The sequence below is a fragment of the Castor canadensis genome, chromosome 14, assembly GCF_047511655.1.
Source record: "Castor canadensis chromosome 14, mCasCan1.hap1v2, whole genome shotgun sequence".
Lineage (NCBI taxonomy): Eukaryota > Metazoa > Chordata > Mammalia > Rodentia > Castoridae > Castor > Castor canadensis.
Window position 1 is genome coordinate 35297498 of NC_133399.1, and position 27725 is coordinate 35325222.

The 27725-nt window shown below is 52.2% G+C and overlaps 1 protein-coding gene across 7 annotated transcripts; it reads left to right on the forward strand.

Annotated features, from left to right (window-relative positions):
• Nucleotides 1-126: 126 nt before the first annotated feature.
• Pnpla6 (patatin like domain 6, lysophospholipase) lies at nt 127-23297 on the forward strand. Of its 7 annotated transcripts, none has more exons than XM_074054217.1 (35): nt 127-224; nt 1254-1305; nt 1428-1496; nt 1816-1903; nt 2019-2101; nt 2265-2362; nt 5453-5593; nt 5692-5851; nt 6105-6185; nt 6364-6492; nt 6823-6903; nt 6991-7153; nt 7340-7423; nt 7813-7922; nt 8062-8229; nt 8318-8395; nt 12882-13087; nt 13357-13488; nt 13568-13691; nt 14114-14227; nt 14423-14498; nt 15875-16015; nt 16219-16282; nt 16553-16721; nt 16865-17047; nt 17216-17334; nt 17548-17704; nt 17998-18114; nt 18198-18267; nt 18706-18822; nt 20602-20903; nt 21689-21805; nt 21996-22092; nt 22210-22319; nt 22978-23297. In XM_074054217.1, the coding sequence occupies exons 2-35, from the start codon at nt 1282-1284 to the stop codon at nt 23050-23052; spliced, it is 4047 nt and encodes a 1348-aa protein (XP_073910318.1). In that variant the 5' UTR covers nt 127-224; nt 1254-1281; the 3' UTR covers nt 23053-23297. The 7 variants fall into 7 exon arrangements, with proteins under 7 accessions (XP_073910318.1, XP_073910319.1, XP_073910320.1 ...); XM_074054218.1 differs by having other exon boundaries at nt 198-266; XM_074054219.1 differs by lacking the exon at nt 127-224 and adding an exon at nt 349-393.
• Nucleotides 23298-27725: the final 4428 nt, after the last annotated feature.

Genomic DNA, 27725 nt, shown 5'->3' on the forward strand with positions numbered 1-27725 from the left:
CTGCCTCCTGAATAGCTAGGATTACAGGCTTGAGCCACAGGTGCGGGGTTTGTGGGCCCCTTTAAGGGTCTGCCACACTCAGCATGGCCGGCCTGCGTGACCTTCCAAGCATGGCGAGGGGCGGGGCTAGGGCGCGCCCTGTGGTGAATAATTTAAAGGGGCTGCGGCGTTGGGCGGAAAACTAGCGGTGTTGGCGCAGTGTGGATTCCAGCTCCAGCCCCTGGGTGAGTCCGAGTTCCCATCGGCCCAACAGGATCGTTGGGGAGGTTCGTCCTGATTCCTGTAGGTCCCGACTTTCTGAGGCTCCCATCCCCCCCACCCCTGTTCCTTTCCGCATTGGTAGCCAGGTGCGCCTAGGAGTGGAAAGGAAGTAGTCACCTAAGAATTTTTCAGGTAACGTCCGAGGGCCCAGTGATTCCCTTGAATTTCCATCAGTAATCTAATGGCGCCAGATGTATCTTCTGCAACCTAAAAAAGTCCCAGCAAATTCCAGCTTTCCTCGGACGCCCTCCCCAGGCCCCCAGCGACGAGCCCACCAGTTAGTTCCTGGTTTCCACTCAGCGGTCCTACACTCTTCAGAGTCAGTAATTTTCCAGTGACTCCCGCGTCCCTGTTTACGCCTCCCAGGAATAGCCCCACCACCATTCGCGGGTCCCAGTAATGCTCCGCATCGCCGGAGACCCTGTAACTTTACTACTACGAGATAGCAAATCCCCAGCTTAAACCATAACGCCTTGCAAGCACACCCCACCCTGAGGGTGTCAGGACTTCTCAGACCTCGGTACTGCCGCAGGACCCTTTGCAAGGGAGCTCCGGGCAGTACTCCCACCCCTTCCCCCAGCTCCTGGGTCCTCCCAGGGGCAATTCTGGATCAACTAGCCAGATGCCCACTTGTCCCCAATACATAACCCGGTGACTTTAGGGTCCCAGTTCTCCTGGACTGGGGCAGCCAGACTGCAGGGAGTACGTGGGTATGATCTAGGGGTCGGTTGGTCAAAATTCATCAGTTCTGCGATGGGCTGAGGACCGAGAGGGGGCCACCAGCCGGAAAGAGTCACGCCTTGTTGGGACCCGCCCGCCTGCAGCTGAGGATGCCCGATCGCTACCCTTTGACCCCAGGATGGGGATGGTCTGGCGGGGAGTCTGATCAGCCTTTCTGAGTGTGCGAAGGAAGCCAGGCAAGGAGCTGGGGACTCTCCTAACTCCCTGGCCGGAGCAGTAAGGCCAATATGCTCCATCTCTCTATTTCGCAGCTAGCCGTTTCCACCCCATCCAAGGCGAATGGAGAAACCTCTCAGGCCAAAGGTACCGGGGGCGGGGCTTGTGATGAGGGGCAGGGCTTGCGATAAGGCGCGATGCCGGCGGCGGAGGCAGGGTAGGCCCAGAATGACGTCTTGCACGGATTCCTTTTGCTCCATGATTCCCAGGACTGCGGGCTATCAAACCTGCTACCCAGCCTGAAGCAACCAATGGAGGCCCCGCTGCAAACCGGAATGGTAAGGCGTGGGGTTGTGCGTGGGACTATAACTCCCGGTATGCTCAGCGCGCACACGCGGTCCCGCGAGAACGGGACCTAGGCGGAACTACGTTTCCCAGTGTGCACCGCGAGCCGCCGAGCCACAGGGAAGAGTCGCGCCCCCGGGGAGGGAGCAGCGCTGGCCCATTCTGCAGATGGGGACACCGAGTCATGGGCTGAATACGACCTCCTCGGGGGCGGAGGTGATGAATTGGGATGAGGCCCAGGACGTCCTGGCCCCCGAGGTGGGATCGGCCGGACCGATATGCGGTTCGCAGCCAGTGCCGTTCATCCCTCAGGTGCTGGGCGTGATGATCGGTGCCGGAGTGGCGGTGCTGGTCACGGCCGTGATCATCCTTCTGGTGGTGCGGAGGTTGCGAGTGCCGAGTGAGGACCCGGAGGGCCCCTCTGGGGAGGTTGTGGGGTCCATGGAGCGGTAGGGGTGAGGATTTGCTGGAGTCTGCGCAGAGCTCACAGTGCCCCTCTCCTCCGCTGTCCTTAGAAACCCCAGCCCCGGATGGTCCCCGGTATCGGTTCCGGAAGAGGGACAAAGTGCTTTTCTATGGCCGGAAGATCATGCGGAAGGTGAGTCCGGGACCTCCCGCGGTCTGTGCTCTCCACACCAAGGCCCTGCCCCTTCCCTGTTTACATTTCTTGGGGGACATCCCCTGGATTGGGAGGGAGTGGGGGAAAACCTGGATCTGGCTCCTCTCTCTCCCCAATTGACTCATCCTCTCCTTAATTTTAGGTGTCACAATCCACTTCCTCCCTGGTGGACACCTCCGTCTCCACCACTTCCAGGCCACGAATGAAGAAGAAACTTAAAATGCTCAACATTGCCAAGAAGTAAGGCATCAGCTGGGTGTGTCTGGCTCTGGGGGCTATATCAGGGGTCTTCAGCGTGGTCAACTACCACTAGAGTATGTATTGTGGGGTTCTTTGAACCCCATGGCTTGGGAGTCCTCCCACATCAGAGGGACACATCAAGGCTGTCATCTGAGAAGCTATTTCAGATCCTTCTTGTACCACACATGGCACCCATGGAGTCTCTGTCCCTTGAGGCCTATCTCAGTGGTGTTCCTTCACCACAGGATAATCTCTGAAAGCTATTTGTCATGTATTTAGGTGTCTATACCTGGAGTCTCCCCACATTAGAGGGTTTATTCCAGGGTACCTCACTGGGGCTATCTCAGGTGTTCTATGACCTGTTAGAGGAGCTTGTATGCTCCAGGGGTTAGGAAGACCTCAGCAAGCTTTCTACATCAGAAGGCATCTCTCTGTGTCATTCACCCTGGAGTTCTTCCCACACTAGGGATGCTGTCCTGGGGGGCTATCTCAAGAATCTTCATGCAATAGAAACATAGGAAGGCTATTTCAGGGGCCTCTGTTGACAGCAAACAGCTACCTTGATGTCTCTAAGAAGGCTTTCCCAGGGATCTTTGTAAGTTGGGAGCTGACTGGAATCTCCTTACATCTTGAGGTCAACATGAAGGTCTGTGCCAAGGGTTTCTTTCACACCCATTTCTCTCTCTCTCTCTCTCTCTCTCTCTCTCTCTCTGTGTGTGTGTGTGTGTGTGTGTGTGTGTGTGTGTGTGTGTGTGTGATTCCCAGAACCCTCCATGGTCAGCCATGGTATCACAGGGCCTTCTATGATATCAGCAGAAGGGCTGTCTCTAGTTTTCCATGATCAGTTAAGAGTATATCTCGGTTATCCACATCATAGGTGCTCTCAAGTGTCTTCATGAATATAGAAGGGCTATCTCAGAACTCTCTGGGGTCTGGAAAAGGGCTAGCCTAAGATCTCCCTGATAGAAGAATTCTACCTGGATTTCTCTGTACCACTGAGTTTAACTCAAGGGTCTGTTTATCCTATAGGGTCTATCTCAGGGCTCTTGTGCTGATAAAGGGGCTATCTCAGCAGTCCCTGTGGGAATAGGCTTTCCCAGGTGATGAGAGATGTGTTATATCCCGACTCTCTACGTGTAATGAGGGTTATCTCAAGGACCTGTTTTTTTTTTTTTATAAAAATTATCATATTGTTGTATTGGGAATACGTTGTGACATTTATAAAAGTTCTTACAATATATCGTAGTTGAATTCACCCCCTTCATCATTCTCCTTTATCTCCCCTTCCCCCATTCCTGGAATACTTTCAACAGGTCTCATTTTTCCATTTGCATATATGCCTATATAATATTTCCACTATATTCACTCTCCTATACCCTTTCGTATATTCCTCCCTCCCCTGTCTGCTGGTAACAATCCTCCCAGGCAGGACCTCTTTTAACTTCCTGTTCTCCATTTTTGAGAAAAAGACATTTTCATTTATTTAAGATAGGCACATGGGGGAGACATGGCCCAAACAATGTATGCACATATGAATAAATGAATAAAGAAAAAAAATAAGATAGTTACATAGGGAGGTTCATTGTGACCTGTTCGTGTATATATGTATCACATCCTGAATTAGTTCATCCCTCTATTTTTCTCCTTTCAACCTTAGTCCCCTTCTTCTGGTGATTTCAACAGGTTTCAAAATTCTGTATTCATTCTTATATAGAAACGACATCAGCCATATTCATCTTTTTTTACCCTCCTTCCCTCATATGTGACCTCCTTTAGCATGACCTATTTTTTGTAATACTGCTGCATTTGTATTAGGCCTGTATTCCACATATGAGAGAAAGTATGTGGACTTTGACTTTCTGAACCTGACTAACTTCACTTCAGATGATGTTCTTCAGTTTCATCCATTTACCTGGAAGGGTTGTATTTGTTTTGTTTTCTTCTTTTGTCTTTTCTTCCATTCCTTCTCTCTCTCTCCCTCTCTTTCTGTCTCTGTCTCTCTCCTTCTAAAAAAACTTCAAGGGTCTTTACAAAGAACAGAGAGGGTATATATAGAGGTCTTCTCATATAACTGGAGCAACCTCAGAGTCATGCCTTTATTAGGAAGGCTATCTCAGGAAGCTAGTCTGTGACAACAGAAGTACTTCTTTTGGGACCTGCCCTTATCTTGGAATTGATGTCAGAGGTCTGCCATTAAAACTAGAAGGTCTGTCCCAGGGGTGTATGACTGGTACAGGGACAATCTCAGGACTTGGATTAGTTAGCTTTTATAATCACTGTGACCAGGGTCCTGACAGACACAACTTAAAGGAGGAAAGGATTTATTGTGCTTCATGGTTTCAGAGGTGTCACTCCATCATGGTGGAGTGGAGCAGTTCATTCCAGGGCAGGCCAGAAGCAGAGAGAGGAATATAGAAAGAGGCCTGGACAGCTATCACTCCCAAGGACATGCCCCAGTGATCTACTGCCTTCATCTCAGCTCACCTCTTACTTTTCACCACCTCTCAAAATTGCTATCATATTATGAATCTATCAGGGGGCTTATCCATTCATTAGTTGAGACCCCTCATGATCTGATCATCTCTGAAAATACTAGCACAGACATACGCAGAGATGTGCATTATTGGGGCTGGCAGAATGGCTCCAGCAGTACAAGCGCCTGCCCAGCAAGCATGAGGCCCTGAGTTCAAACTCCAGTGCCACCAAAAAAAAAAAAGAGAAAAACAAATGTGCTTTATTAATCTTCTAGATATTTCTTAATCCAGTCAAATTGACAATCAGAATTAGCCATCACAAGGGTCATAAATTTATTCTGTAGAGGACCTGGTAGTGAATATTTTAGGCTTGTACCCCACATACAGTTTCTGTCCTAACTTTTCAACTCTGTGGTTATAGCATGAAAGCTGCCTTAAATGATTTGTTAATGAGTGAACATGGCCATGTGTCAGTAAAACTTTATTTATAAAAATAGAGGGCCAGATTTACACAGTAAGACAGAGTTTGCTCCATGTGAACCAGGGAAAGGTGAATGAGAGTCTTAGGTCTCCCTGAGCCCTTTCTCTGTCCTCCCCTCGCCCCTCATCCCACTAGGATCTTGCGAATCCAGAAGGAGACCCCAACACTACAGCGAAAGGAGCCCCCACCTGCGGTGCTGGAGGCTGACCTGACAGAGGGTGACCTGGCCAACTCCCACCTGCCCTCCGAGGTGCTGTACATGCTCAAGAATGTCCGGTCAGTGTTGGGGGCGTGGGCAGTATGGGGGGGGGCGTCCTGCAGAGCAGGAGGGTTCCTTGACCTCCTGCATCCCTCCTCTACCACCCATCCAACAGGGTGCTGGGCCACTTCGAGAAGCCGCTTTTCCTGGAGCTGTGCCGGCACATGGTCTTCCAGCGCCTGGGCCAGGGTGACTATGTCTTCCGGCCGGGCCAACCAGATGCCAGCATCTATGTGGTTCAGGATGGGCTCCTGGAGCTTTGCCTGCCTGGGCCTGTGAGTTGGCCATTGGGGCCACCTCAGGGAGCAGACTGAGGGTAGTCCCCAGCATCAGGCATAGTGTCAGGGGGATGGGTGTTCTGTACAGGTGGCCAGTGGCTAAAACTTGAGTGAAGTGCAAGAAACAGCCGCTGGTCAGGTTTGATGGGTTCATTAGGGTGGGTGAAAGTATGGACCAGTGGCATGGCCATTGGGCGGGATGCTGGTCGAAATGAGAGGCCAGCACCCGTCAGTGGCCCCTGTGTTTCAGGATGGAAAGGAGTGTGTTGTGAAGGAAGTGGTTCCTGGGGACAGCGTCAACAGCCTTCTGAGCATCCTGGATGTCATCACTGTTAGTGACCAGTCTATGGGGCAGGAGGATGGGGGATGAGGACACCCTGGGGCCCCATTGCTGATTGGCCCCTGATGCTGCTGGTGGTCCCTAAAGCATTCTGGGGAAGGTTTGGGGAAGCAGTGAGGGGGCCCACAGCCCTTGGTCTTGTCTGTCTTCATGCCTGCCCCTTCCCCAGGGTCACCAGCATCCCCAGCGGACTGTGTCTGCCCGGGCAGCGCGTGACTCCACAGTGCTGCGGCTTCCAGTGGAGGCCTTCTCTGCTGTCTTCACCAAGTACCCAGAGAGCTTGGTGCGGGTGGTACAGGTAAGTGGACTTTTACCTCCCTTTTTCCACCTGGAGCCGCACCCCACCCTTGTCTCCCAGGCTCCCGGGGGCCAGAGTTCAGCAGCCAGCAGGTGCTAGGAGCTGCGGTTCTTATCCTGTGGTTATCGCCCCAGAGCAGCCAGACCTCAGGGGCTGCTGACTGTGTCCCCTAACTGCCTCCGCCCCTTAACTGCCTCCTCTGGGTGTCCCCTGCCTCTGCTCTGGCCACGCCCATTCAGCCCCGCCCCACCCTGACCTCCCCCACACCCTGTGGCTATACCCTGACCCTGCCTCCTCCCCTTCTGCTGGCTACACCCCTCATCCCTGCAGATCATCATGGTACGGCTGCAGCGAGTCACTTTCCTGGCTCTTCACAACTACCTGGGTCTGACCAATGAGCTTTTCAGCCATGTGAGTTGGAGAGTGAGCATGGGCAGAGATGGGAGGAAGGCTAGGCCCCCCGGGACATGCTACAAGCTGCTCTCTTAACTTTCCTAGGAGATTCAGCCCCTACGCCTGTTCCCCAGCCCGGGCCTACCAACCCGCACCAGCCCCGTGCGTGGCTCCAAGCGGGTGGCCAGCACCTCAGCTACTGAGGAGCCCAGGGAGACCCCAGGTCGGCCACCAGACCCCACTGGAGCCCCACTGCCTGGACCTTCAGGTACCTAAGGTGACCCCCACCCATCCCCCCAAACCTCCTGCCTGGTCCCCCAGGTGTCCCTGTCCTCAGCCCCAAGCACCTGTGGGAATTATTTTTCCTAGTCCCTTGGTTCCAAGGACTCCAAGCAGACCTCCTCCTCAGGCTCCCTAAGCTCCTCACCCCTAATCCTAGTTCTGGACCCTCCAGGGGACCCTGTGAAGCCCACATCTCTGGAAACCCCCTCGGCCCCTCTGCTGAGTCGCTGCATCTCCATGCCAGTGGACATCTCAGGTTTGGAGCGTGGGGGCTGTGTATAAGGAGAGGGCCACCAGCTTGAGATTTGAATCCAGACCCTGTTGCCTGTCAGTCTTGATTTCTTTCACCTGCAAAGTGGCAATGCTGATGGTACTTCCGCGGTACCACACACAATTTGGTGGGACCAACTGTGGTAAGATGGATGTAGAAGGTGAGAGTGGTCATTAATTTGTCATGTCTGCTGTGGTTGTGGCACTGGGTGTGGAGTTAGGCTTGGTCTTAGACTCAGCTGTGGTCACTGTCTTTTTATTTACTTATTTTGGGGGCCAAGGATGGAACCTAGGGCCTCACACATGCTAGGCAAATGCTCTACCACTGACTGTATGCCAGCTCCATTTTAATTTTTATCGTCTCTCCACTTGCAGGCTTGCAGGGTGGCCCCCGCTCCGACTTCGACATGGCATATGAGCGTGGTCGGATCTCTGTGTCCCTGCAAGAAGAGGCCTCTGGTGGGCCCCAGGCAGCCCCTGCTCGGGTAAGGCCCTGCCCTCTCCCAACCCCACCACAGTCCCCTCCTATGACCCTGCCCTGGATCAGGCCTGGCTAGTGATGGCCTCCACTGAGGAGGGTGGTTGGAGGGCACAGCAGTAGATCACAGGCCCTGCTCCATGCAGACCCCCACTCAGGAGCCCCGGGAGCAGCCGGCTGGTGCCTGTGAGTACAGCTACTGTGAAGATGAGACGGCTGCTGGTGGCTGCCCCTTTGGGCCCTACCAGGACCGCCAGACCAGCAGCATCTTTGAGGCAGCAAAACGAGAGTTAGCCAAGCTGATGCGGATTGAGGTGAGCAGCTGAGGGTGGCTCTGGGGATGGTGGGGTGGAGGGCAGGAGGCCTGGCTGGCCCCATGTCAGCCACGCCCTCCCTTCCTAGGATCCCTCCCTCCTCAACAGCAGAGTCTTGCTGCATCATGCCAAAGCTGGCACCATCATCGCCCGCCAGGGGGACCAGGTAAGGCTGACCCTTGACCTCTAGCACCATGAAACCTGAACCAGCTTCCTCTGATTTCTGACTCCTGACCTCTGACATGATGACTGACACTTTTCCTCTGTGGAGTAGATCTCTCATCCTATCATTTCCAACCTCTAACCTGAGGATCTTATGACCTTTACCCCCTACCCTGGACCTAGCCATTCTTTACCTCTACCCCCTTTTTTCTCCTTGGCCCCAATTCCTACACCTCTTCTTCCTGGCCTGGCTCTTTTCGTAGCCTCTATTTTCTGACTTTTCCATCTTATAATACATTGTGATGTTCTGTCTGCCTGCACTCCTGGCACATGCTTTGATAGGTGCTAAATAATGGGTAGGAATTGCAGTCAGGACCCAGAGACCATGAACCAGCCCCAGGGTGGGGCTTCAGAGCCTCCTGGCAGCACCCAGGAGGTATGAGAAAGTGTCCTTTCTCCATATGGGGAAACTGAGGCCCACTGAGGGGAAACACCTGGCCATGATCTCACAGTCAGCAGGCATGGAGGAGGAGGGTTCTATAGTGAGTGGACAGAGTTGAAATCTAGACTCTGTCCCAACTTCCTGTGTGACCTTTGGCAAAGGATCTAGAAAGTTCTCCACTTCCTCAGTCTGTGGAATGAAGGTAATAAGTAAAAATACACAGTCTGGAGATGCATAAGGTTTGCAAAGGTGACAAGCCCAGGAGAGAAAGTTTGGTAGCAATCACAGTGCAGAGGGCGCTGGGTGACAGTTCAAGGCAGTGACAAGACAGAACTGCTAAGACCCTGGGTGAGGGAGGCCTGAGCCAGAGCAGTGAGTGAGTGAGTGAACATCTTGCCTGTTGGCTGTCTGTGGTGCTGTCACATGCTCTGGTGTTGTCTCTCTGAGCTCCTCACAGGGCTGGGCTCCTTTATAGAGAGGAAGGCCAGCAAGGCCTGTGCCAGCTATGCTAGGTCCTTGGGGCATGAGCTGAGGAAGTGTGGTCACACCAGGGCTCCTGTGGGGACACTTGGGCCCTGCTTGTCTGGAAGACTTGAGCTGAACCCCTCCCTGGCCTGGCCTGCCAGTGGGCCAGGCTGTTCTTAAGTCCTCAAAGCATCTCAGGGTCTTCCCTGGGACATCTGGCAATGCCTCGCCAGTTTTGATTGTTATGACATGGAAGGGTACTTCTGGCACCAAGCAGGTGGAGCAGGTTTGCCCAAATGTGCAGGGCAGTGCAAGGAATTATACAGGGCCAACACAGAGAAACTGCGCTGTCTGCCCTGTAAAGTGGTACATGCCTGTAATCCCAGCACTCAGGAAGCAGAGGTGGGTGGATAGTGAATTTGAGGCCAGCCTGGCCTACGTCGTGAGATGCTGTCTCAAACAAACAAAATAGAAACCATGCTTCACACAGACATCTTCCCAGGTGGGTTTTGTGGAACATCTGTACAGGCTCAGTCTCCCTGATGGGAAAGTCTAAAATCCAGAGTGCTCTGAAACTTTGTGAACACTGAAGTCTGAAACTTTTTGAACACTGACGTGATGCCACAAGTGGAAAATTCCACACCTGACCTCATGGGCTGGTTTGCAGTCAAAATGCGGAAACACTAAAAACAGTGTATAAAATTACTTTCAGCCTGTAAGACATAAATGAGACTTGTGTTTAGACTTGGGTCGCCTCTCCAAGATATCTCATCATATGTATGCAAATACTCCAAAATCCAGAAAACATCCAATATATTAAACACTTCTGGTCTTCAGCATTTGGATAAGGGATGGTTAACCTGTGTTAAAAACAGGGATCTCTGGTCTGGTGGTGTGGCTCAAGTGGTAAGAATGCCTGCCTAGCAAGTGCGAAGCCCTGAGTTCAAACCTCATGCTGCTATAAAAAAAGCTCCAGCATGTACGTTTGTATGTATGTCACCTTCCAACTCCTTTCTCCCCACAAAGTGTTTTGGTGGTGTTTTGTTGGATGCCAGACAGGTTGGCGTGGTGGATAGGGAAGAATCTTTCCATTTCGGGCAGTTTCAGTTCCTCAGTTACGAAGGGGTGGAACAAAGATGTGTCTAGCTGGTCAGGCTAACCAGGGAAGAGAGAAAAATCAGTTTACTGAGCGTTTGCCACGTCCCAGACCCTGTGCTGCCGGCTGGATCAGAGGCAAGAAAAACCGGCATAGTCCCTGCCTCTGGGAAGATGCTGCAGCTCTGACGTGCATGACTCAAAAGATTACCTAAATCCTTGTAAAATGAGAAGGGCTTAGTGAGACAAAGGAGATTCTTGGCACTACAAAGTCTGGCTTAAACAGGGTGGTGCCTCTAAGGATGTGACCTCCAGCCAAAAAGCAAGGGAAGCAATTAACTGGGTGTAACTGGAAGAAGTCATTCCAAGCAGAGAACTGGTTGTTCAAATGTCCTGTGGTTAATTCTTGACTAGCATGTGTGAGGCCCTGTATTTGATCTCTAGCACTGCAAAAGAAAGGAAGGGAGGGAGGCAGCAAAGAAGGGAAGGAGGGAAAGAGAAAGAAAAAAGGAAGGGAAAGGAAGAAAGAAAGAAAGAAGAGTGAGAGAAAGTTATTTGCTTTCCTGGATTGTGATCCTCCTATATATACTTCCCACGTAGCTGGGTTGATAGGCACATGCCCAGCCATTGGTTAAGATGGGGGTGGGGGTGGGAGTCTATTTGAACCTCACTCCTGAGGTCTGCTTCCCAAGTAGCTAGGATTATAGTTTCAATTTACCATGCTTGGCTGTGTTGTAGAAATTCTCCATGTTATGTGCATATTGGATGCTTATCAGATAGATGATTCGCAAATGTTTTCTCCCATTCTGTATGTTGTCCTTGTTAGGGTGATTTGAAGCACAATAGTTAATGTTGGTTTTTTTTTTTCCGTGGTACTGGAGTTTGAATAGGGCCTCTTGTTTGATAGGCAGGTTCTCTACCACTTGAGCCATTCCACCAGCCCTTTTGTTGTGTTGGATACTATTTCCCCTGGGCTGCTTTGAACCGTGATCCTCCTGATCTTTGCCTCTTGAGTAGCTAGGATTGGTGTGAGCCACTGGCACCTGGCTGAAGCACAAGAATTCTTAATCCATTGCCAGATTGAACGTCACAAACATTCACTCCTGTATTTTCTTTTAAGAATTCTGTAGTTTTAGCTCTTACATTTGTATCTTTGATTTTTTTGTTTTTTGTTTTTTTTGGTGGCACTTGGGTTTGAAGTCAGGGCCTCACGCTTGCTAGGCATGAGGCCACTCTGCCAGCCCTTTTTTGTGTTGGGTATTTTTGAGCTAGAGTCTCTGGAACTATTGGCCTGAGCTGGCTTTGAACCAAGATCCTCCTGTTCACTGCCTCCTGAATAGCTAGGATTACAGGAGTGAGCTACCGGCACCGGGCTCTTTAATCTGTTTTGCTATAGTGTAAGGTAAGGGCTCAGCTTCCTGCTTTTCCATGTGGCTATTGAGTTGCCTGGCAGAAGCAAAGCACATTTAAGCTTGGCCCAGCCCATAGGCAGACACTGTTGGGGATCGAGCTCTACAGGCTAGGCAAGCACTCTACCAGTAAGTTACACCTCTGCGTCCCTGTGTAGTTGTGTTTTTTTGATAGTCTTCCTATCAAAAAATCCAGGCCTGTGTAGTTTTTCACCCTCCTGCTAGCTATTTTGAAAAGAATTTGTGTGCCTTAATCTGGGCTAAGAGTTTGGTGAGCCATTAACAATATCTGTCCTGGGTGCTGACTCAAGTGGATGTGCACTTGCAGCCATCCTGTTGCAGGTTCTGCATTGGAGGACTCAACACCAAGGACTGAAACTGTAGTTAGGCCTATGATTGAAAATGTCATTAGGTCTAATTGAGCATGTATAGGTGTTTTTGTTGTGTTTCCTGTCAGAATTCCCTAATGCAGTAAAGCAGCTATTTATATGATATTTAAATTTAGAAACGGTGTAAATTGTACAGGAGTTTTGTGCAGGTTATATGCAATTACATGCCATTTTGATTAGAGGACTTAGCATCCTGGAACCAATCCTTTGTGGTACCAAGGAAAGATTGTATATTTTATCAGAAGTCTTTATTCCTCTTTTTTTTGTGACACTGAGATTTGAACTCAAGGCTTTATTCTTGCTAGGCCAAGTGTTCTATTGCTTGAGCTACACCCCCCCCCATCCCTTTTAGCTTTCTATTATTTTTTAGATAAGGTCTCATGCTTTTTGCCAGAGCCAGCCTCAGATCATGATCCTCCTACCTTTTTCTGTAGCTGGGATTATAAATGTACAACACCTACACCTAGATTGTTTGTTGAGATAGGGTCTCACTAACTTTTTCCCCTGGGTTGACCTGGAACCTTGATCTTCCTGATTTTTGCTCCCCTCCCCATAGCTGGGATTACTGGCATGAGCTGCTATACCAAGCCTTACTTTTTCTTCTTTAATCTTTCCCTGTGGGATGCACTGACCTGAGTTTGGGGAGGGGGTGCTGTGCTTGGCTCTGCTCCTCTAACCCTGTCCTCACAGGACGTGAGTCTGCACTTCGTGCTCTGGGGCTGTTTGCACGTGTACCAACGCATGATTGACAAGGCGGAGGACGTGTGTCTGTTCGTGGCCCAGCCGGGGGAGCTGGTGGGACAGCTGGCGGTGCTCACAGGCGAGCCCCTCATCTTTACACTGCGTGCCCAGCGCGACTGCACCTTCCTTCGTATCTCCAAGTCGGATTTCTATGAGTATGACTACACCTAGGGTGGGGTGGGCGTGGTGCCCAGAGGACTCCTGCCCAAAGCTGCTTTGCCATGGGAGAGACCAATGCCTCATCCCTCTACCTCACTCCTACAGGGGCCGAAAGAAACCCCAGATTCAGGCCTCCCAACGCCCTCCATGGGCCATTTTGAGCCCTTCCTGTTTCAACCCCTCCCCCCCAGCTATCACCCACTTTCTCCACTCCTTCCGTGGTATTCCAGAAGGTCCCAGCCAGACATCCCCTCTTCACCCGCAGGATCATGCGTGCACAGCCCAGTGTGGTGCTGAGCGCGGCGCACACAGTGGCCGCTAGGATGTCACCCTTTGTGCGCCAAATGGACTTCGCCATCGACTGGACGGCAGTGGAAGCGGGACGCGCGCTGTACAGGTGCAGCCCCGCCCCCACCTCTCTGCTCAGGCCTCCTGAGGACAAGGCGCTGACCTTGCCTGACCACCCTCTACCCCAGGCAGGGCGACCGCTCCGACTGCACCTACATTGTGCTCAACGGGCGGCTGCGCAGCGTCATCCAGCGTGGCAGCGGCAAGAAAGAGCTGGTGGGGGAGTATGGCCGCGGGGATCTCATTGGTGTGGTAAGGATGCCGCACCTTCTAACTTCTGACCTCTCCCAGTCCAGCCCCCATCCCTAGCATCCAAATAATCTGATGGGGGTGAATGCACCCCCGTCTCTGCTCCGACCTGGTCCATTTCCCCAGCTCCTCTCCATGGGTAAGGGGCAGCCTCGGGGAGTGAAGAGTCGGGTCTAACTCCACCCTTAGTGTCCATTCAAACCCTCACCAGAAGAGAACACCCCGGCCCTTCATGAGTCCTTGTCCTCTCCCTATCCCAGCCTGATGGACAGCCCGGTGAGGTTTGGTGCATTCATCCCCATCTTGGGGGACCCTCTGGCTGGGGTGGTAAGGCCCCCTCCTTTGCATCCATGTTTGGCTTTTCCCCCTTCACTTTTTGGAGCTCCCTGGTCCAAGCAGCCTTTCTCATGTATGGTATCCCACAGGTGGAGGCACTGACCCGGCAGCCTCGAGCCACCACGGTGCACGCGGTGCGTGATACAGAGCTGGCCAAGCTCCCTGAGGGCACCTTGGGTCACATCAAACGTCGGTACCCACAGGTGCATCTCCATGTGGGCGGGACAGATATGAGCAGGGGCGGAGCCTCAGTGGGTGGAGCCGCCTGAGTGGGGCGGGGCTCTTAGGGGCAGGCCCAGATGACAGGGACCCCAGGCGCCTTCAGGGGAGGAGGGGAAAGTGGGACCTGCACAGTTGCTCTTCCATCTCATTAGACAGCTGGTCTTCACACCCCCCAGGTCGTGACACGCCTCATCCATTTACTGAGCCAGAAAATTCTAGGGAATTTGCAGCAGCTGCAAGGACCCTTCCCAGGTGAGAGCTGGTCTGCCCAAGGCATGCTGGGGGATATAGTCCAGCACTCAGAGCAAGCTGGGAGGGGAAGCCCTATCCAAGGGTATGCTGGGAAATAGAGTTCAGCTGTAAATCTTGCTGGGTGACTGGATTGAGGCCAGAAATAGGATCCGGAGTTCTTGGGATCCGAGGTGCATGCTGGGGGATAGAGTTTGGATTTCTGTGCCAGGGACACTTGTTAGTGGACTGTAAAATGTCGGTCTTACTGGCAGCTGGAATCTTAAGCAGGGAAGTTGATTCCTGAGTTCAGGACTTGCTACAGAATAGAGTTCAAATCCTGAACCATACTAGGAAAGGAGTCTTAGATCAGAATATGATAGCATATGGTGTCCATTGGTGGCATATCGAGCTCAAGACACATTAGGAAGTGGCTTCTGAAGTTACCTGCATGCTAGGAAATATGGTTTCCATCTCAGATAAACCAGAGTTTAGGGTAATCCACATTTCAAAGTGTGCTGAAATGTGGGCCCCACAGTCGATGACCCAATTCCCCCCAGGGCTCCTACCACAGACACATGGACCTCCCCCTTCCCATGGGGCAGGGATCATGGTGACAGGAAAGACCTAACTTTAACAAAACACAGAGACAGTGTCAGGAACTGATAAGTACAGTAAGAAGACAAAATAGTTGTTTTGCCTTGTGTCTAGCAGAGGGATTGAATGGGGGAGGCTTTTCTGAGGACAATGAGAAGAGACTTTATAGGAGAGGAGGGACTAGATGTGAGGAAGAGCTAGGAAGGTGTGCACAGAGTTTGGTGGTTCTGAAGCACTGCTAGGAGGAAATTGATTGAAAGGGAGAGATGGGGGTAGGAGCAAGTCATGCAGGGGCAAAGGTCCTTGGAAAGGCATTTGAACTTATTAAGGTTGTAGGGGAGGGGGAATCTGACCAGCAAGAGATGGGGGCTGATGATTTGGTCTAGACTGTTAGCAGAGAACCTGGGGAGCAATAAATGGGTCAAAAGTATATTTATTCTTGTCTAGTTTTGTGTTGGGATACAATCCAGGTCAGAGTGGGTTGTAGTTACCAGTGGCTCTACACAGGCACAGTGAATCGGAATGGTCGTAGACTTACATAATGGGTTCCCCTGAGATTAGGACCAGGAGAGGAGGTTGGATGGCTAAGTTTTAATGAGAGGAGACAGTGCATGGGGATGGGGGCCCAGGACTGCAGCCACGGCCATCAGCCTGATAGTGTCAAAACTTGGAGTAGCGGGGTGGGGTGGGGAGATCTGGGCTGGGGGACAGGAGAAGGGATGGAGAAGGTGGAAGAGGGGGAAGGAGGTCCACTTCTCCAGCCACACAGATGCACAGTAACTTATCCACTGGGGTCTCAACAGGCTCAGGGCTGGGTGTCCTTCCACACTCGGAACTCACCAACCCAGCCAGCAACCTGGCCACGGTGGCAGTCCTGCCAGTGTGTGCTGAGGTGCCCATGATGGCCTTCACGCTGGAGCTGCAGCACGCTCTGCAAGCCATAGGTCAGTGGGGGGAAGGGTCATGGATGTGAGCAGGCAGTGACCCTGCTCACTGGACACGTGGGTGGACACGCCTGGGTGGATGAGTGGGAGGGGGGTGGAATAGGGTCACAGACCTCAGAGATGGGTGATAGGTGTTCTGTTCTTGAAGAGGCCCCCAGCCCTGTTGATCTTGGTCCTAACCTCTCTTCCTCACCTACCCCTAGGCCCCACGCTCCTCCTCAACAGTGACATCATCCGGGCACGCCTGGGGGCCTCAGCACTGGATAGGTGTGTGGGGGACTTCAGAGGAGACCAGGGAAGGGCAAGGGAGCCTCAGATTCTTTGAGATTGAGTTCAAAGGCTAGTTTTGGAATCAAGATCTCCCCCACCCCCCGTGGGTCTGCTGGTGACAGTGGGGCAAATCCCTCCTTTAGGGTATGAACTTCCATTGTGGTGGGCTGGGTGTCTGGGTTTCTCCCAAAAATGGAACCATGTGGTCTTTGGGGGCTGCATGACTCCAGACTAGTCCTAGGATAATGTGCCCGCATCCCACCGCAGCATCCAGGAGTTCCGGCTGTCAGGGTGGCTAGCCCAGCAGGAGGATGCGCACCGCATAGTGCTGTACCAAACAGATACGTCACTGACGCCCTGGACCGTGCGCTGCCTGCGCCAGGCTGACTGCATCCTCATTGTGGGCCTAGGTGATCAGGAGCCCACTCTTGGCCAGGTCCGGAGATCATGCACAGTGACCCCACCTCCCAGTGTCCTCATCTCCTGCCCTCCCTTGCCTGCATCTGGTCACATGCATCCCCATTGTGAGGCCACCAGGTTCCCAAACTTGGCCAGACCTCTGCTGTCCCTCTCGCCCAGCTGGAGCAGATGCTGGAGAACACAGCCGTGCGCGCCCTCAAGCAGCTGGTCCTCCTGCACCGTGAGGAAGGCCCGGGTCCCACGCGCACAGTGGAGTGGCTCAACATGCGCAGCTGGTGCTCAGGACACCTGCATCTGCGCTGCCCTCGCCGCCTCTTTTCTCGCCGCAGCCCCGCCAAGCTGGTGAGGCCCAAAAGGGTGTGGAGAAGGGTGCTGGGATGGACGTCCCCACCTTCTGAGGGTGGGGCTTGAAAAGGGGGAGGGGACTGCGAAAGTCAGTATGTGGTTGGGGTATCTGCTAGTTCCCAACGCCCCCATCCTAATGGGTCACTGTTCTCTTCCCCATCCCAGCATGAGCTCTATGAGAAGGTTTTCTCCAGACGAGCAGATCGGCACAGCGACTTCTCCCGCTTGGCCCGGGTGCTCACGGGAAACACTATTGCCCTGGTGCTAGGCGGGGGTGGGGCCAGGTGAGGGGCGGGGCTAGATCCAGAGGTGGGGCTTGTTCTCAGGGACATCATGTGGGGCGGGGCCAGGGTGCCTGAGGGGTGGAGCTTTCTAGGGCTGACCCCAATAGTGGAGGCTATTCCTTGGCTGTGGGGGAGGGAGGAGGAGGGAGTGAGCTCCCAGGGGTGGGACCTAGCAAGTCCCCATCTTGTTACTGGGCTGCTTCCATCCTGCAGGGGCTGCTCACATATCGGGGTGCTGAAGGCATTAGAGGAGGCGGGAGTGCCAGTCGATCTCGTGGGCGGCACATCCATTGGTTCCTTTATTGGGGCTCTGTATGCGGAGGAGCGCAGCGCCAGTCGCACTAAGCAGCGGGCTCGCGAATGGGCCAAGGTGTGTGCTGGGGAGATACGGGTCTCAGTTATCCTAGAAGTGTCAGGAGACCTGCTTGGGGAGTGGGAATGAGGTTTCTAGGCTCAGTCCAGACCCTGCCAGGACTCCTATAGAACTATCTCTGGATCTTGGATGGCCCCTCTCTGACTTCCCAGCTAGTGACCCTCGTTCCCCGCCCCTAGCTAGAGCAATCAAGACCCTCAGTGACCACTCATCCTCTGTCTGCTCCTGGATGACCCCTCTGTGACTCTGAGTGAGTTCCATTTGACCCCAGCTGGCCCTCTTACCCCTAGAGCATGACTTCTGTAATGGAACCCGTGTTGGATCTCACATACCCTGTCACCTCCATGTTCACGGGTTCAGCCTTTAACCGCAGCATCCACCGTGTCTTCCAAGATAAGCAGATTGAGGTATGCCCACCCACACCCCACCCTGCTTTCCCCTTTCTACAGGAGTTCCCTGCCCTCCCCTACCTTGGTCCTTGTCTCCATAGGACCTGTGGCTGCCTTACTTCAACGTGACCACAGACATCACCGCCTCAGCCATGCGTGTCCACAAAGATGGTGGGTGCCATTCTGTCTGGCCCTACTACACTGTTGTGGCCACATGGGGGTGGGTGTAGGGGAGGGCAGCTGAATGTCTGGGACATTGTTAACACAAGTGACTGTCCACTGTGGCCCAGCTGCCAAACACTAACCATCACCCACCAATACCCCACAGGTCCCAGGTATGTCTGTCCTCAGAGGCAGGGAGGTGGGAGGCTCCTCAGGCATCTCACTCCCTCCCGCCATCCCCACAGGCTGTATGTGGCGTTATGTGAAGGCCAGTGCCTCTTACTATCCCTACCTGCCCCCACTCTGTGACCCCAAGGATGGGCACATGCTGGTGGATGGGTGCTATGTTAACAATGTGCCAGGTCAGCAAGGCCACGGGCTAGCCGAGCCTTCAATCATGTCTAAGCATGTCTGTGCGTGTCTGTGTCTGTGTGTCCCACCGGGCAGGCTCTCTGTGGCGGTATGTGCGTGCCAGCATGACGCTATCAGGCTACCTGCCCCCGCTGTGCGACCCAAAGGACGGGCACCTGCTCATGGATGGTGGCTACATCAACAACCTGCCAGGCAAGTGGCTGTCTGCACACACACACTGCCATGCTCACACACAAACTTGAGCCGGCAGGAACACACTTAGGGGAGCATGCACACGCAACCTGTTCAGGGGTACAGATGCACATGCATGCACATGTGCACAACAGATAAAGGGGAGTGGCTGTGGACATCTGAAAAGTACATTCATGTATCCGTGTGCTGCATCAGACCCAAGTGGATGCTCACAAGAGGAATACAGATCTGTGCACAAATGCATGCACATACTTCAGGGACACTTTTATGCATGTATACCTGGTACATCCGCACGTGTTCTCAGGTGCTCACATTTTAGGTAAGTTGAGCACATGCACATGTATGCACACAAAAAAACTTGCACAGACACGTGCATGGGTGAAATGGCATTTGTCCACACATGCCAAGGTATTCACACTTGTCACGCTCTGTTCAGCATGTGCGTGTGTACATGCACTCATAGAATGTGACAACTTTGTGACCAAGTTAGGCATTCTTTCGTGCCCACTAATTTTACAAGTGCAGAGGAGAGGTAGGCAGGTATGCAACTTTAAAAAGTTCACACCCTAGCCAAGTGCATTGGTGCACATTTGTCATCGGAAGCTAAAATTGGAAGGATCAAGATTCCAGGCCAGCCCAGGCAAAAAATTTCATGAGACTCCATGTCAGTGGAAAAAAGCTGAGTGCAGTGATGCATGCCCGTCATCTTAGGTATGCTGGGGAAGCTTACAGTAGGAGGATTTAGGTCCAGGCTAGCCTTGACAAAAAGCGAGACCCTATTTCCACAATAACAGAGCAGAAAGGATGACGTGGCTCAAGAGGTAGAATGCCTGCCTAGGAAGCACAAAGCCCTGAGTTCAAACCCCAATACCACCAAAAAACTCCCTCCAAAGTTCACACCACCAGAGGTGTGTATACACAGACATGTAAGTGAATTGCACACATGTTCACAGGCCCATGGACCAGGAGTCGGCAAGCTATGTCCCACAGGCTAACTCTGGACTAGTGCTTGATTTTATAAATAAAGTTTTATTAGGACAGCCATACCCAGTCATTTACCTGTTACCTGTGGCTGCTTTTGTACAGCACAGTTGACATATTGGGATGGAGGCGTGTGGCCCTTTGCAGAGTTTGTGAAGTTCTACCACTGCTGTACCTGTGATGTACAGATAAATGCACTCCCACTCCCCCACACACATGCGCAGGTGTGGACAAGCATACAGGTGGGTGGGCACCCTTGGACACACAGGGAAACGCGTATGGGTGTTGAGCTAGGTACAGGTGGACTGAAAAGAGCACAGACAGGACCAGGTGTATCTATAGAAACTTGGGCACACCAGAGATGTACATGTTATAAACACAGCCTCCTACAGGGTCCCAGAGAAGACACAAGCATGCACACAAAGACACATAACACATAACATCTGTACCCAGAAACAAGCTTACAGGGATGTGTGTGTAAAGTCAAATGGAGACTCAGATGTATACTTGGGCTGGGCCTGGGCGCTGTCTTTGTGCCCCCAGACCTATTTGGGGACCCTCTCTGGGGTACACAGACATGCGATCATAGGCCTACGGACACATCACCATTCTCACTGGGCCATCACCCAGCCCTCTTCCCTTGGCTTCATTTGCATCAACTTTCATGCCATTTGCATAACAGCATGTCACTTGCATGACTCGTGTGTGACCATCATGGGATGGCATTTGTGGGACTGGGTTGAACATCCCTGTCCTGGGCCCTGTTGGGAGCAGCCTGCTGACCCCCTGGCCCCACAGCGGACATCGCCCGCAGCATGGGTGCCAAAACAGTCATCGCCATTGACGTGGGGAGCCAGGATGAGACAGACCTCAGTACCTATGGGGACAGCCTGTCTGGCTGGTGGCTGCTGTGGAAGAGGCTAAACCCCTGGGCTGACAAGGTGAAGGTCCCAGACATGGCTGAGATCCAGTCCCGCCTGGCTTATGTGTCCTGCGTGCGGCAGCTCGAGGTTGTCAAGTCCAGCTCCTACTGCGAGTACCTGCGCCCGCCCATCGACTGCTTCAAGACCATGGACTTCGGGAAGTTTGACCAGATCTATGTGAGTGGGTGAGGTGATGTGGTGCCAGCCTGGTGGGCTGGTGGAAGTTTACTACATCAAGCCCAGAGCAGTGTCGGGGGGAAGGACTGTAGGGCTCCACCTGGAACCTGTGGGAGATGCTCGGTGATTGGTGATGGCTGCACTAGGTATGGCTGGGGTGTGGCCTCATGTGCTCTTGTATGAGCTAAGTTTGCTATGTGCCAGCTGCACTGCCTGAAGCACTGTGGTGATTTCTGATGCCATTTCTGCATGGGTGGGGATGAGAACAGCAGTTGATTAGTAATGTCTGCCACAGGCCTGGGAATGTAGTGGTATGTGTTGCGTGCCACTGACCCTACAAAATGTGTGATAGCCCAGGCCGACTGAAATTGATCAGTAGCTTCTGAGGCCTCAAGTAAAAATGGTGTCCTTTCTACCAGCTCTGGGAAGTCATGCCATGATGGACTAGAGATGTCTGCTGTGGATGTGGAAAATGACAGTATCCACAGATGTTCTGCATGTTTGCAGACCTTGAAAATCATCTTGTACACCACCATCTGTGTCCTTTGGTCCCTGGTCCATTGCGTGGGGCTGAGTGGGGAAGGATGTGGAGAGATTGATAGATAATGTCTGGCAGGGGTGCAGATGGAAGCTGTGTGGGCAAGTGTGCTGCATACGGCTGACTCTAAGATAGATTTAATCTCAAATGCCTTCTCCCCCAGGGCATAAAGTTCTTTAGCGACAGGATGCATGGGGGCAGGGAGGGATGGCATCCAGCATGGTCCCAGCCCCCTCGCTTTCTGCAGGATGTGGGCTACCAGCATGGGAAGGCTGTGTTTGGAGGCTGGACCCGTGGCGACGTCATTGAGAAAATGCTCACAGACCGGCGGTCTGCAGACCTTAACGAGAGCCGACGTGCAGATGTAAGCCTATGATGCTCCCCTAGTGGGCCACCTGATCCCAGGACCCCAAGCCCTCTGGTTCTCCCCAAACCTCGGATGACCTGATACATCCCTGGGTTTTACTGAGGGCTGCCTTAGGCCCTCAGGATCACCTGAACCCCAAAGATCCTGTGGACTCCCGGCCCCCACCCTCACCACCATCACCCCACAGATCCTTGCGTTCCCAAGCTCTGGCTTCACCGACTTGGCGGAAATTGTGTCCCGGATTGAGCCTCCCACCAGCTATGTGTCTGATGGCTGTGCTGATGGTGAGGGCCCAGGAGACCCCTGGGAGTTGGGTGGCTGGGCCTGTAGGTGGTGGGGTGTGGCTGGAGACATAAGACCAGCCCACATCCCTTTGCCCTGTGCCACGCTTCTCATTTCAGGGGAAGAATCAGACTGCCTGACTGAGTATGAGGAAGACGCCGGGCCCGACTGCTCAAGAGATGAAGGGGGCTCCCCCGAGGGTGCCAGCCCCAGCACTGCCTCAGAGGTGGTAAAAGTGGACACCCCAGGTCCCCCAGAGAGGCCTGCATGTGATGGGGGTGGCTGTCTGAGATCCTGTGTGCTGGGTGCTGGTTGGCTTGAGGGGCACGTGTTTAAACACAGGGTCTCCACATTTTGGGACTGATGAGCCAGTAACATCAGGTCATGGGCATCATATGTATCCCAGTGTGTTAATGTCACCATGCCAAGCAGTGTATCATGATGGGCAAGACCAGTTAATTTCTTTTTCTTTGGCTGCATGGGATTTGAACCTGCTTGCTAGGCAGGTGTTCTATCACTTGAGCCACTTCACCAGCCTTTTTTTCTTTTTTTGTGATGGATGTTTTTTTGAGATAGGGTCTTGTGAACTGTTTGCCCAGGCTGGCTTCGAACTGAAATCCTCCTGATCTCTGCGTCCTGAGTAGCTAGGATTATAGGTGTGAGGCACTGGTGCCTGGCTCCCAGTGGCTTTTAAAGTGACATTTCTAGAGCAAAATATCCACACTAATTTTAAGCAGGGAGGCTTTGGACACACAAGTTTTGGCTGATGTGAAGACGCCCCAAGCTGGCTGGCCTTTGTTTTAGGTGGCATGACTGATACGTGCTCAGTGACACAATGTTTCTGTGTCCCATGTTGGATGACTCACATGTGTGGCCTGTTCCTGCAGGAGGAGGAGAAGTCCATCCTCCGGCATCGGCGCTGTGTGCCCCAGGAGCCTCCCAGCTCAGCTGCAGACGCCTAATGACCTCACCAGAGGACCCATGTCCCAGCGTGGGCTGGGCTGGGTCTGTGAGGGGAGCTCGCTCCCCTCCTCCTGCTGCTATGCCTATGATACTCCTTGGGTCTCCCAACTCCCAGGGCCCAAACACTGGACTGACCTGCCCTGCCCTGCCCTGCCCTGAGGGGAGGGCAGCATTGCACTGATGACCGACTATGTCACTCCTTCCCTCCCCCACACACACAAAGAAATAAATTTATCTCTTGGAAGCAACCTGGTGTCTTTTTTTTTTTTTTTTTGGTACTAGGGTTTGAACTCAGGGCCTCATGCTTGGTAGACAAGCAGGTGCTCTACTACTTGAGCCACTCTGCCAGACCTTTTTTGTGTTGCATATTTTAGATATAAGAGCTATTTGCTGGCTTCGAACCATGATCCTCCTGATCTCCGCCTCCTTAGTAGCTAGGATTACAGGTGTGAGCTACTGGCGCCCAGCAGGTGGTGTTTTTGTTTGCCCCACCTTCTGTGCTCAGGATGGCTGGAGCTGGGGTCTGAAGCAGCCTGGAGCGCTTCCCTGTGCTGTGACAGTTTCCATGTGTCTCACTCCATGCTGGCTCCACACAGCAGGCTCCAAACACTGCCTTCCCCTTCCCACCAGGCTCACAGGTGCTCCTGGGGCCCATCAAGACCCTTACTTCTCTATTAAATTCCCACAGCCTGTGCCCCTTCAGTCCTAATGCATGTAGCTGCTTTGTGTGTGCTCTGTGTGGTACTGTATATACTATCGAGTTGGTCCTCAAGGATAGATCACACCCCAATACAGACAGAGACACATGGCTCTCACGTACTGCCTCTAATGTGTGCTCAGGTAAGATCTCACAGAATGAGCCGGTCCCCACTGTGCTCTGAGATCTGGTCCAGGGGCTCTTGATCACTGTCGCAGCTCTTAACAGACCTTTGACTATGGAGCCCAAGTGTCCTGGGGGAAAATGGCAGCCTGGCCCCTTGCTGGTGGCCATAGGCAAGTTACTTAAGCTCTCTGAGATGTAGTCATTTCGTCTGTAACGTGGAGACAGTAATCAAACTCGCCATTGGGTGTTATTGTCGTGAGACTCCAGCCTGGGCCTGGGTCTTTGAGACTCCAGTCAGGGCCCCCACTGCATGTTGAATCCAGAGTGGAACCATGGCAAGGGACATCCTGTGGGCAATGGGGACCTTGGAAAAGCTCTTCAGGGCTCTGTATCTGTGTGTTTTGTAAAATATACCCATATAAAATGTACCATTTTAGCAAAATGTTCAGTATAAAGTTTAGTGGCAGTACATTTGAATTACTGTGCAACCATCACCACCCTCCACCTCTAGAAACTTCTTATATTCCCACACTGAAGCTCAGTCTTCACAGAAAACTAACTCCCTTCCTCTCCCCAGTCCCTGGTACCCACCTTTCTCCCATCTGTGTCTGTGGTTCTGACTACTCTAGGGATCTCCTGTGAGTGGAATCCTGCAGTATTTGTTCTTCTATTGTGGCAGGGGGAAGAGAGATTAATGAGTGCTACAGTGAAACAAAGGAAAACTGGGGTTGGGGAATGTTACCTGGAGACCAGAGAAGGGTCACCTAGTCCCAGAGGTTAGAGCGGCCAATGAAATGACATGTGATTATATATGGGACAAGCTGTACCCCGCCCCCAATTTCTGTAATCTGCTCTAAGTGGTATATGAGCAGAACCCCTTTGTTCTCAGGGTTCAGCCTTTGGACTTGAGTCCACTGAGTTGCTGCTGGCTTGCTTAATGAACTTGCTTCCAGAAAGCCTTGGTGCCCTCTCAGTCTCTGTCTGAGCCCTCCTGCAACATCTCTGGGGGCCTCCCCAGGATTTGGAGACTGGTATTTTCACCCCCTTGTCACCAGCTCAGCATCCCCGGCCCACTGGGAGGGCAACCCCTCCCAGGCGCCACCAGAGCACATTGATTCAGGGGAAGGATCCTCTCTCCTGGTGAGCCAAGGAGGTGAGTTCCAGTTGCACAAAGGAACCTGGAAAGGCTCGGGAACCAACCTGGGAGTCCCGCTCATCAGACTGGTAAGAACCTGGGTTCAAATTCAGGCCTGCCTCAGGTGGCAGAAGGGGAGTCTGATCAACTCCTGAAGACACCATGGTAACCACCTTTTTGGGGGTGAAATCATGTCTTTCAGGATCAGGGAGCAGGGTAGAAGTACTGTGCTGTGTGAGAGTGTGTGAAAGTGCGAGCCTGAGACATAGCCTGGTTACGAAGCAAGTGTGGAGTCCCAATCCATGGGCCATGGAGACCATGGGCCATGGAGAACTTATATGGTTGAGGTGAGCCCTAACAGGGCCTTCGGTCTGGGGCTTATATGGACTTACTACAGCCAGAGATGCCTAAATCCCTTTGAGGGGAGTGGCCAGAGACAGGTGAAGCAAGTGGTGTTATTTGTTTTTCCCTGTGTGCTGGAGAGGAGGACCCCTTACCTCCTCTCTTTGTCTCTGTCTAGATGTCTGGCAAATGGGAGGAATGGGAAGAGGTCAGAATAAGAACACAACCCTATAACATTAAGAGGGGATTTAATGGAGATTACAGGGTCAAGCTGACTCCTGGCAAGTTTAGGACTTTCTGTAAAATAGATTAGCCTGCTTTTGGTATAGGATGGTCCTTGGAGGGGTCATTAGATAAGGTCATAGTCCATAGATTTTTAAAAGTGGTTATAAGGGAGCCTGAAATATCCAGATTTTTCCTTACATTGACTGCTGGCAGGATGCAGTCCTGAGTCAGCCCACATGGCTAAAGCATGTAGGGTTATGGTAGCCAGGGCAGCAGCAGCTTCCAAGTACAGGGAAAAATGTAAAAAGCTAGAGAAACCCATATTAGTGGGGGACCACAAGGAGTCCCCGTGCCCTTAAGTGTCACTGTACAGATTAAAAAGTTTCTAGGAACTGCAGGTTTCTGCCAGATCTGGATCCCCAGTTACTCTGTCTTGGCAAAACCTGTTTATAAAGCCACAAAGTGGGGAGAATGGGAACCTATGGTATGGGAAGAGGAACAAAAAAGGCCTGTAAAGCAATTTAGAGGGCACTCACAAATGCCCCTGCTCTGGGCCTGCCAGTTGTGATGAAGCCTTTCTTCCTGTATGTACATGAAAGACTGGGGACAGTTGTAGGAGACTTGACCCAGCTGCTAGGTTCCTGGCACCACCTGATGGCCTACTTATCAAAGCAACTTAATACACTCTCCCAAGGCTGGACACCCTGCCTCTGTGTTCTGGCAGCCACTGCTGTCCTGGTGGCTGAAGCAGACAAACTTACTTTGGGACAAGAACTCGCAGTCCGAGTTCCCCACTCTGTTTTGACTCTCATGGTATATAAAAAAATTATTGGTTAACAGACCCCCGAATGGTCAAATATCAAAACATGTTATGTGAAAACCTGCATGTCCAGCTAGAGGTTGTTAAGACTCTAAACCCAGCCACCCTATTATTCAGGCCCACTGGAGCATGACTGTTTAGAGATTATGGATGAGGTGTTCTCCAGCCAGCCAGACTTGACCAACCAGCCCATTATTCATCTGGACGTTGAGCATTTTACAGATGGCAGCAGCTTTGCCTGGGACAGCACATGTTGTGCCAGATACACAGTAGTGACTCTGCACACTGTCATTGAAACACAATCACTGCCAATCAAGACCTCTAACTCTAACTCGGGAAAAAAGTGTTAAATGTGGACAAAAAAATTCTAAAATTACTAAAAGCTGTATGGGCCCCTCAGTGAGTAGTGGTCATGCACTGCCGAGGGCACCAGAGCGGGGAGACAACAGCTATTCAGGCAAATCAAAAGGCAAGAAAGAACCCAAGCGAGCAGCCCTCACAGGAGGACAAACCTTGGCCTCACTGGCAGCTGCCTTGTTCCTGTGCCCCTTATCTGAATGGGACCCACGGTATAGGTCGCAAGAACAGGCTTGGTTTGAGACTGAAGGAGAAAATTTTCTACCAGATGGATGGTGGAAGTTTACTGAAGGCTGCATTGCCATCCCTGAGTTACTGGCTCCCACATTTGTCCAACAGTTCCATGAAGGAACTCACTCAGGGCAAAGAGCTCTTGAGACCACCTTGGCCCAGCACTGTTATATCCCCAAGCTCTCCAGCATAAGTAAGACAGCATGTAAAAGGTGCCGTCTGTGTGCAGAAACAATATCTGACAAGGGTCAAGATGTAACTATTTGCTGGTATTTGTCTGCACTTTCTCAAGGTAGATGGAAGCCTTCCCCACTAGCCCGAGAAAGCCCGAAAAGTGGCCAGGTTAAAGAAAATCATCCCTCGATTCTAAATACCTTCGTCTATTGGGTCAAACAATGGGCTGGCCTTTGTGGCTCAGGTGGCACACTTAATGGCTAAGAGATTAAAAATAACTTAAAAGCTACACATGGCCTACCACCCCCAGAGTTCAAAGAAAGTAGAACGTATAAACAGGACTCTAAAATTACAATTGGAAAAACTATACCAGGAGACCCTACTATGGGATCAGTTACTGTCCATAGCCTTGCTCAAGATTAGGTGTAGTCCCACAAAATGGACCACAAATTCTTTTTGGACGTCCACTCCCTTTAGTATGGGCCTTAAAAAAATTGGTGAGTGACCTCAACGAATACAGGCACTTGGGTGGACTCTCTCAAAAATCAATGCCTGGGTAAGAGAG